Here is a 10,717-nt window from a genome sequence, read left to right on the forward strand (position 1 = left end):
AAATCCCTGGGGACGATACCTGCGGCCAAGGCCGCTAACGGCTCAGGAACGTGACGTGTTGCCCCGGGAGGAGGCAGCAGGTCTGGGTCTTGTCAAGACCTGGGCGGGGCAGGCAGAAAACTGACCCTCAGACCTGGGAGGGGCTTGCCACCGACACTCTCCCAGGGCTCTGCTCCCAAAAGCATTTAAAGGGCGGAGGGTTGGGCCGGGCTAGCAGCACCTGGCGCTGCTGGCAGCCCCGCCGTGCTTGTCGTCTGTGAGCACCGGGGCACCGCACGCAGCCTTCGGCCCAGGCCCGCGAGCGGCTGGCATGGCCACATACTGCGATGGCCTGGGCTCCTGTTCCACCCCGCACTGCCAGGCGGGGGCCGCAAAGCACCCTCCGGGGTACGCACAAGAAGACGTGGGCGCTGTGGGCGGTGGCCCGCGCCTGTGGGTGGACGCGCCCGCACTCTGCCCGGCATCCTACACGTCGGGCCCTGGGCCCACGCCGCCCTACGTAGCCCCGGGCCAGCTCCTGGGCGGCCTGGCCGGTGCAGACTTCGCGTGGCTGGACGTCTCCGGCCAGCAGGAGCTGCAGAGGTTGGTGCGGCCGCCCTACTCGTACTCGGCGCTCATCGCCATGGCCATCCAGAGCGCGCCCCTGCAGAAGCTGACGCTCAGCCAGATCTATCAGTACGTGGCCGGCAACTTCCCCTTCTACAGGCGCAGCAAGGCCGGATGGCAGAACTCCATCCGCCACAACCTGTCGCTGAACGACTGCTTCAGAAAGGTTCCCCGTGACGAGGACGACCCAGGTAACCGCTGCGCGCCCGTTCAGTCCAAGACTCCAAGGCCTCCGGTCCCGAGTCCGCGGGCGATTGTTCGGTTGCGGTTGGTAAGGAGGGGGAAAAGGGAGAAGAGAAGTTCTTGGCCAGGGACAGGCTCCTGGAGGGCTGCAGACCCCGCAGGCCCTGACCACCAGTCCGGTCCACTCTAGGGTTCTAAGTCTCCGCTACCTCCTTCGGAGGAAGAAGCTGGGGAATTAGCAGCCTGGGCGACCTTGGGAGTGACCTCTGAGCCTCGATTCCCATGCCTGTAAAGTGGAGACGACGACTGCCTACCCTAATGATTGGCAGAACAAATTGGACGCGCATTTGGAAAGCGTTGGAGCCTAGGGAGAGGCCGGGTGGGTCCGCTCCGCTCCACTGGCAGAGCGGCTGTCCGAGCTCCCTGGTCCCGCAGACCTCTCTAGCCTTGAACTTAGGTGGGGCTCGGAATTTCCTAGGGGTTCCTTCCATGGTCTTTCTGGAATCCCAAATCCTTCCCAGTCCGGCTGTGGAGGCCCATCTGGTCCAGACTGCCACTTCAGGGTTTGGGATGGGAATGAGGGCTCGCGAACGTCTGGAGGGGCCAGTGGGGGAATCTCTGAAGTTGACCTCCGCTCAGCTCACACACCCTGGTCGATCAAAGCTCAAACTTTCTGAACCGCGTTCTTTCTCTGCAGGTAAAGGCAATTACTGGACCCTGGACCCAAACTGCGAGAAGATATTCGACAATGGCAACTTCCGAAGGAAGAGGAGGCGGCGAGCGGAAGCAAGAGGGGCCGCATTCTCGGGAGCCCGGAGCCCGGGAGGAGCCGAGGCGCCCGCGCAGAGGTCCCCAGACCTGTAGCCCTCTCCATCCCCGCCCGCGCCGGCGCCCGCCACGAGCGCCCTGGCTGGCGGCCTTGGCACCTTCCCCGGGGACCTTGCGGGCGACTTTTCTTTCCGGAGGCGGATGGCGGTCGCCACCCATGGTCCCCACGCCTCGGGTTCCGCTCCTGGCTTTGCCTCTGGCTGCCAGACCGCGGCCACCGGCTTCTGTGTCAGTCATCTCCTTTATAGCTCAGAAGGGACCGAAGTTTGAAAGAGGGCTGGGATTTGGCCAGAGTGCTGTGGAGGTGCTGGGTTCAGGCCTTCCGTTACCTATGGTGACAGCCCGCTCGTGGGTGCCAGCGCCGCGGTCCTCAGTGCGGCCGGCCGCGGGTAGCTGGGCTGAGCGGCCTGCACCCCTCGCCCGGGGGACCATTTAGACCCGCGAGAGCGCGCCCCTCATCCAGGCGACCGTTCAGACCCGGAAAGAGCGCACCCCTGCTCCGCCTCTAGGTCCAGCCCGCCCGTGTCTCTGGAACCTGCGCGCTCCGCAGCGACCGGCTGGCGCTCACCTCTGCTCCAGCTTTCCCGAGAGGAGCCTTCATTGTGCTGGTGGAAGGAAGGTGGGCTGCAAGAGCGGCCCGGGGCCCTCTGTGACCGTTTTCTGTCTCCTCTCGGCCTGGCCCACCTGGCTCAGGGTCTTCCCTTGATGTTCCAGCGAGGCTGCGGCCGGAGGCTCAGGAGCAACCTCGGGGGCCGGGTGGGCAAGGAGCTGCGGTACCTGGGACATGGGACTGTTGAAACTGAGCTCCCTGTAAGGAGGAACTTTACAATGGAGGGAGGGAGAACCGCTGCTGGTAGGAGTGGTCCCGGGATGCCAGCTCCCTTCCCTGTCACTCAGCTCTGGGCCTCTGTGACGCTGCTCTAGGACAAGGTGGCTTTCCAGGATCTCCACGGTGGGAGCAGGGCGGTCCTGGGAGTTAGGGATGGGTCCAGGTTTGCTCTTTACCCATCTACTCCACACGTGCTCCCGGGAGGCCGGGAGACAAGCCCACACCTGTTCTGGTCTTTTCCCCTCTGGCCCCCTCTTCTTGCCCCCAGTTTGGGCAGGCTGAATTTAACCCCACCCCTGCCCTCATTTTCATTTACTGAGAAGGCCTTTCTGTGCAGGAGTCCACAGTCAAAGGGAAAAGGAATGTGGGGCTCTGTAGGTTCAGAAGTCTAAGGACCCCAGTCCATTGTCCTGTGTCTTTGTGGCATCTGGCAGTCCCAGGAGATGTGGGCTTGCAGCAGGTGACCCCCACCCCTGCCAGGGGTGGGGGGAGAGAAGGAGGCAGATGGCTGAGGTGCCTTCCCTGGAGAGAGTAGAGGCTGTTAGTTTAAACTGGGGAGGGAGGTTTAGGGAGTCTGGGCTGTGGCTTACACTCTCCTCCCCCTTCCCGGTGCAGAATTTCATTGGTTCATCTCTGATCTGTCTCTGGTGCTAGAAATGAGCCCAGACCTGAGACCTTCCTGAGCTGCCTATGCAGGGGAGGAAAGGGAGGAAGAGAAGGGGTGCGGGAGGGAGGCTGGCTAAAGGAGGATAGACTGATTAAGAGTTGGGTGCATCTGAGCTGTGTGGTTCACTGTGTGGTGGTGACTGTGGCTCCTGCGTCTTCAGTGTGGCATCCCCGCTGCCCCCATGAACAGGTGAGCAAGTGCTGGGTGTCTAGGAAGTGATGTTACCAGACTTACAAGAAACCCATAATTACTCTTGGAGAAACACTCCCCAAATGTTAATGCAATTAAAGAAAGCCAGAAAAGGGTAAGAAATTCCTTAGTTTATTAATAAAATCTCTTGGAACTATTTTCACTGAATAAAACCATAAAAATAAACACCAAGACATGTAGCTCGCACATATATCCTGTTTCTTGTAAGAATCCCACCGTTATCACCAACACCCCCACTGCAAACTGCATTTGAGATGGTTTTCTCTAATTAAACTTTACAACAGTGGGAAAATGTAACGTATAACTTGAAAGTGGAGATTTCAGAAAATCAGCGGCAAATATGGATGTACATGATAGCTGTGTGCTTGCTAAGAAGTTGGTGAGAAGCTGCTTTATTTTTCTTTCAGCAATAGTTATTTGGCCAACATTGAGAGGAAAAACCTTTCAAAAAGATTGTTTCCCTTTTAAGATATTTGCCTAGACATCAATTTGTGGTGTTTGAAAGTTGCACATTTTCATTCCAAAACTTTATATCATTCATAGATAATGGGATCATCAAATATAGGGGACCTTCATGAAAAAAGTGGAGCTGAAAACAAATCTAGCAGTGCAGGGTGTTTGGAAATTGGGGAATCTGGTGTCAGACAGCCCCCACCCTCCTCCGTGTCAGTCCGTATCTGGATGTGTGTTGGGGTGGAGGGGGGGCCAGGCTAAAGAAGTTCATAGGCCACCTAGCACCAGACTCATCCCAGTGAAGCATTTTCCCAGAGGAACGAACAAAATTGCTGAAATCAAAACAGGAACCATCATACAGCAGGTTGTAACCACTTTATAGTTAAATGTAATTGAATAATTTCTTCTGGCCAGGACTTTCTGAACTTGACCACAGTCCCCAGGGCAAGCTGCTTGTGGGCAGCCATGGACCTGCTGTTATGGTCAGAGCAGGGCAATGCTGCCAGGACGCCAGGAGAATGCTCCCACCAGGGGACTGGTGGGCCCCAGCTTCGCCTCTGCTCTGTCCCTTTGTTGCCTTTGAAATCATGAAGCCTTTAGCAAATTCTAAATTATTTTTAAACTAACTGTGGTCCTACAAAAGAAGCACCTCTACCTGAGGGTACAGGCACATGGCCCCCTGTGGTTGGAGCACCCCATTCTTCCTCCAAATGAACAATTTGGTGGTGCTGAATGGTTTCGAATATAAAAACAAGTTTCAAAATTCAGAGGGGAAAAATAATTTAAAATGCCTGAGTATCAGGTGATTAGGAATCTTCTCCATTGCCAAATAGCAGAGGTAATTTCCAAGTGATTGAAAACTAAAGTGCATAGTAATGAACTGTAATCTCCCTGGAAAGGTACTGGTCATTGAGTAAAGAATCCCAAGAAGAACGATTCATAAAGAAGATTCAAAAGTGTTAGCAAGGTTTTGAAGGGTGCAGTGTTAAGAAGTGAACTTTTAAGAAGTGGATTTCAAGATCTAAGTTTACATTTCATATATTGTTTTAAAAGTTATTTTTTTAATGATGCCCATAAAGTTTTGCAGTTTAGCAATTCCACCTCGGGATATTAACCAGCTTGTAATCTTTAATTTCCTAAAATATATCCATAGCAATCAAGTCGCATTTTTGATTCAGGGAAACAATATTACAATAATTATTATAACTTCTCAGTGATAAAATATTTATCTCATTTAGCAGAAAGATAAACTGAGTTAAAGGGGTAAATAATCTCTAGAACCTCATCTAAGGAGAGCAAAAAAGGACTCCGATGTGTGCATTTGCAGTGCCCATATGCAGAAAAGCACCCACATGGATATGGATACTGAGCTTACATCACCGTGCCCTGTCTCAGGCAGGAGCCCCTGGGGAAAAGCCACAGATGACAGCCCTTCCTCTTGACACCCAAAGGCACAATATTCCCAAATCATACTGTGAAAACACCACATTTGCATTTGGGATTTGATGTCAGGTGGGAGAGGAAGATGCGAAAACAGCCCGGAATGTGGTAGAGTCTGAGTCACATGGTTCCAATAGTGTCTAATTCATAAATAATGACTTTTGAATGCCAACTCTGTGTCTGCCTTTGCATTCAGTCCTGGACCTCTTGCTGCCCTCACATGGCCCCTTTGTCAAGACAAGGACGCATGAGGAGTGACAGGCTGGACGTGGCTATTTGGCTCCCAAATGTTGACGTTATGATCAAGTTGATAAACCATCTCACTTATAAACACACATATCATATTGTGTTATTTAGTTTATTTCTTTATTTAGACAGAGTCTCATTCTGTTGCAACAGCTAGAGTGCCATGAGGTCAGCCTACCGCACAGCAACCTCATACTCCTGGGCTCAAGTGATCCTCCTGCCTCAGCCTCCAGTGTAGCTGAGACTACAGGTGACCTCCACAACACTTGGCTAATTTTTCTGTTTGTAGTAGAAACAGGGTCCCACTCTTGCTCAGGTTGGTCTCAAACTTGTGAGCTCAGGCAATCTAACTGCCTTGGCCTCCCAGAATGCTAGGATTACAGGTGTGAGCCACCGCACCAGGGCTCACATTGTGTTTTTTAAATCCACGCCCTGTGTGTTTCACACTCTGCTAACTTTGGAGGTTGCCTGATTTCTCAGTTTTGTGACTTCACTGTGATTCAGGCAGGGAGCTAAGTGCTGCCCCAGGCTGGAGCAGATCCAATCTGTTCACTTTTCCATGGCATCATTTAGGAGCCTTAACTTAAACCTGCCCTCAGAAGATCTGTCATCTGGTGGTGACAGGAGATGGCAACTACTAAAGTGACCCGAGCTGGCCCTTCCTGGGGTTCCTAGTTGTAGATGCCTCTGGTGCCTCCCTGCACCCATGGGTTAATGTTTGGGGAACTCATTTTCATTTAATCTAATTTAAATTTGCTAACCAACATTATTCAAGGCTAACTGCCTGACACCTGCAATAAACCACTTTATTGGGTCAGATTTCATCAGTGGCTGAACACAAAGAATTGGAAATAGGCTTCCTTTTACTTGGTTCCTGGAGGGCAGAGGAATAGTATATTATATCAGACCTTCATTAAAAAGTCAGAATTATGTCCCTGCTTTAATCTAGAGCAAATTAAACCTATGAATCATTGAGTCTTTCTCTACCTCTCAGAATCACCCATTTATCCATCAGACAGATTGAACATCAAGGTGTCAAGGACTCAGTTAGATGCTTAACACGTATCATTTTTAAGCCTTCACAGCAACCTAATGGGGCCTATATTATTATCCCCATTTTACTGATGGGGAAACTGAGACTCAGAGTGGTTAACTGACTTGTTTCCCAGAGGCCACAGATAATATTGAGCCATGTCAGTAGGAACCTACCAACTCACTACCCGTGTTAGCTGGAGAGGGGGTATGGGGCTGGAGGATAGGAAGATTCTGGAAGTAGTTGACAGTGAGACCATGAGCTTTGCTTAGCACATGTAAGATTCACTTTGAACATGAAAGCAGTCATAATGATGTAAATTATGTCCTTCAAGAATCTAGACTGACACTTCCGTGGTCACGCCTCTATGAGTGGTTAGATATGTCTATTTTTATCTGAAGGATAAGGATGATTTGTTATTTGCCAGTGGTGCCCAAGAATTTTCCTTCTCACCTCTCCTCTCTCTCCCTGGGCTCCCTAGGCCTAAATCCCCCCATCTAGGACAAGGCTTAGCACCCACACAGGCAAGAGGAATTTGAAGAAGAATTGAGTTATGCTTCTGTGCTCCTTTCAACAGAGTCTGGGCGCAGCTAGACGAAAAGACGAAGAGGGAGAGAAAAGACACGTGTGCAAGAGATGATTTTACAGCCTTGGAGACGTGTGCAGGAGTCTGCCTGTCTCCTGGCCCCTAATCAGCTCAGTGATCCATCACCTGTCCCTGTGACCTCACTCCTGCACGCTGGCGGTTTGCACCTGCCCCAGGCGCACATTAGCTTCAGCACCTGAACCAGATAACTCTGCTTCCTTTGACTGAAGCCCGCTTTGCTGGGCTGAGACCACTTTACTCTGAGAAGCCTGCGGGCAGGTCGGGTTAAGGGGAAGAAGGACTTCTGGAGTGAGTAGAACTAATACTTTAATGAAAGGTTTCGGTTTCAGGGTTCCTGAAGAGTGTGTAGCTTAATTCTTTATGTTCTTTTGACTTTGATTGCTTTGATTTTTGAAGTTTTTACTTTTTGCTAAAAAGAATACACCATATCATATGTTTTAATTGTGGGGAATGACAGGCAACGTGGCATGTTGTTTAAATAACACAACACACAAGAAAAAATTACAAGGAAAAGAAAGGGGGAAAAACTTTTAAAGAATCATTTGCCATCCAATCTTTAAGGGATATTGCTTCTTGTCTTTTTTTTCATCATTCACTGTCGCTTTAATTTTTTCTACAATGCCCCAGTTAGTATATATAATACATGAAAGAAATATAAATATAAAGATTTACAACAACAATCCTTTTTCTACTGACAAGATTATTTTTGTCATCACCACCAGGAATATTTTCTTAAATATTTTTTTTATTTTCAGGCTTTGACAATGTAAATCTATTTATACACAGAACCATATCTGTGGATGCATTGCAGAAATAAAATTAAAATGAGATTTATAACAGGAAAAAGCTGTACATTTTCACGTCACTGGCAAGATGAATGTTTCCACATTCTGACCTGTCAGTAGGGACCCCACTCCCAATCTCACTTTTTTTTTTTTTTTGTAGAGACAGAGTCTCACTTTATGGCCCTCGGTAGAGTGCTGTGGCCTCACACAGCTCACAGCAACCTCAAACTCCTGGGCTTAAGCGATTCTCCTGCCTCAGCCTCCCGAGTAGCTGGGACTACAGGCACCCACCACAACGCCCGGCTATTTTTTTGGTTGCAGTTCGGCTGGGGCCAGGCTTGAACCCGTCACCCTCGGTATATGGGGCCGGCGCCTCACCAACTGAGCCACAGGCGCTGCCCCCAATCTCACTTTTCACACAGGCTCATTCACATAGCCCATCATAGTTCCCTTGCTGGCCTAATGAGGCAGCCACAGTGAAAAGGACTTTTTGCACAAGTGAGAGCAGAGCGATGAGTGTTTGCTGAGACGGTGGGTTCAGCTCCTGTCCCCCAGGCCAGCCTTCTGCAGAGCCAGACCTGCTGCTATGGCCTTTGAGAAATAGAGACACTCAGATGGGAGGTAATCGTGCTTTATAAGTAAATGCTCTTGAATAACAGACGGAGTAAAACATCCAGGAGAAAGCAGACATTTGGGGTGCAGTTTTGTATTTAGGGGAGCAGACCCCTACAACTGACACAGCCCTTCTAAGATGCATCAGACTAGCTTGAGTAAAGTGAGGGTGATGACGACCTTTTGTTAAGTGTCTTCCAAGAGCAGAAGTTTATAGAAGTGACTTCTACTAAAAGCTCATAGTTAATGTAGATGATCTTAGGTTAACTTTACAAATGAGAAAACTACGGCTCAGAGTGATTAGGTGACCTGCTCTGAGAGGGAAGGGGGGGTGTCCAAAATTCAAAGCCGAGCTTGTGTGACCTCAATGTGCCTGCACCTCCTTCCTGTGTAATACACAGACATGCCCGAGAAATGCTGTGTTTTTGGTCCTGAATCTGTCTGGAGAGAACTTAACCTGTTGTGTCCTATTCCTGTGACACACGCAGGATAGAATCATGACTAACTTTGGACTTTATTACAAAATATAGGCTATATGGTTTGAAAAATAGAAAGATGACTTACTTTGTTCTTCATCATTAAAACTATAACTTAGTAAATGTTATTTTAAAAATTAAGGGGGATTCAAATGAATACAATGCATAGCTTTCAAATAGGAGTGAGAGAACAAAAAACTTGATGCAGGAACTTCAAAATTATTTATCCCATCTGGCCCACGGCCTGTTTTTGTATGGCCAACGGGCTGAGTGACTTTTACATTGCTTAATGGCTGGAACGAAAAAAAAAACCTCAAACAAAGAAGACTATTTTATTACGTGAAAAATTTATGACACTGTAATTTCAGCACACATAAATATAGTTTTACTGGAACACAGCATGTCTGTTTGTTTATGTGGCATCCTCGGTTATGTCAGTGACCTGTGGACAGAGTTGGGGAGCAGCATTAGAGACGTATGAGATTCTCTGCTCACCACACACACGGAAAATCATTTTTTTTTCTTAAATATGGAAAATTTCATGAATTTGCATGTCCTCCTTGCCCAGGGGCCATTGTATCTTTTCTTCCAATTTTAGTATATGCACTGCTGAAGCGAGTACCACCCTGAAAATCTTGAATGGACTAGGACTGTGTCACCAGGACACGGTGACGTGTCTGTAACAGTGTTCTCAGAGCCCTGTGTGCGGATTGACCATAACTCACATTTTCTCTTACTAATCATATCAAAACAAGAAAAGAAGAAAAAAATTAAGTTCCAAATCTTGGGATTTTAAGGCACAGTGGAATGTGGATTATTTTGTTGCCGAATCAGACAGTGCAACGTTGTGTTTATTATACAATGATGGTGCACCTGCTAAAAGAACACCCTCTCCATCAGCATGACCAAACAATATTGCTTCCTAGTGGAAGCCACGGTGAGGAAAATTAGAAAACTTAAAATGGGCTCTCTTACCATGGCAGAATTTCTTTACAAAAATAAGAAAATGAAAATGAGGCTGCAACCAAAGTGTGTTTCCAAGTGTCTCGTTTTTGAGCCAAGCAGGGACAGCCATGCACCCATGATGAGTTAATTAAGTCATGCTTGATTGTAGCAGTCAAAGAAATGTGCCCAGAAAGTGTCCAGAAAAAATAAACTTGTGTAAGACTATTAGCTTTTTGTTTCAACTTCATACTGTTATAACTAACATATTATAATTTGATTGTCATCAGTAAATTTTTGTGATAATTCGTTTTCTCTGTTGCCACAGAAATATCACAAACTATTCTTGTTTTGCCCTGAATCCACCAAGCCCAACGTATTCACTATCTGCCCTTCCAGGAAAAAAAAATCACTGACCCCTGACTTACCAGATAACACAAAAGGAGAATAGGAAAGAATATTCAACAGCAAGCACTAAATGACACATTAGAAAGAAATCCCAGTGCATACGGAATCCTAACAAATGTAAATGGTTCAACTCCACTAACAACAGAGGGGATTAGATTTGTATATTTTTAGCTATAAGACGGTAACAAGAAATAGACCCAGAATAAGAACTCAAAGATAATTGAGAGACAGAAGAGCAAGTCAAATGTTAACTTAAAAAGTAGATTTCAAGTCAAAAATATTAATACAGATAAAGAAGAAACCACCATCACGATAAAATAATTGGCGATAAGTAAGATAGAGGATATATGCAAACAATATAGGCTTGTAAGGAATAAAGGAAAACTGACAGA

The 10,717-nt window shown here is 48.0% G+C and overlaps 1 protein-coding gene and 1 pseudogene across 1 annotated transcript; one reads left to right on the top strand and one right to left on the bottom strand.

Annotated features, from left to right (window-relative positions):
• The first annotated feature begins 310 nt into the window (after positions 1-310).
• On the top strand, positions 311-1,887 carry FOXI2 (forkhead box I2). Its single transcript, XM_053582270.1, is given in 2 exon segments — positions 311-797; positions 1,487-1,887. Coding segments are annotated over 2 exon segments (888 nt in total).
• Positions 1,888-9,498: 7,611 nt separating this feature from the next.
• LOC128582809 (uncharacterized) lies at positions 9,499-9,597 on the bottom strand (annotated as a pseudogene).
• Between the last annotated feature and the right edge of the window lie 1,120 nt (positions 9,598-10,717).

Source organism: Nycticebus coucang, chromosome 3 (genome assembly GCF_027406575.1).
Source record: "Nycticebus coucang isolate mNycCou1 chromosome 3, mNycCou1.pri, whole genome shotgun sequence".
Classification (NCBI taxonomy): Eukaryota; Metazoa; Chordata; class Mammalia; order Primates; family Lorisidae; genus Nycticebus; species Nycticebus coucang.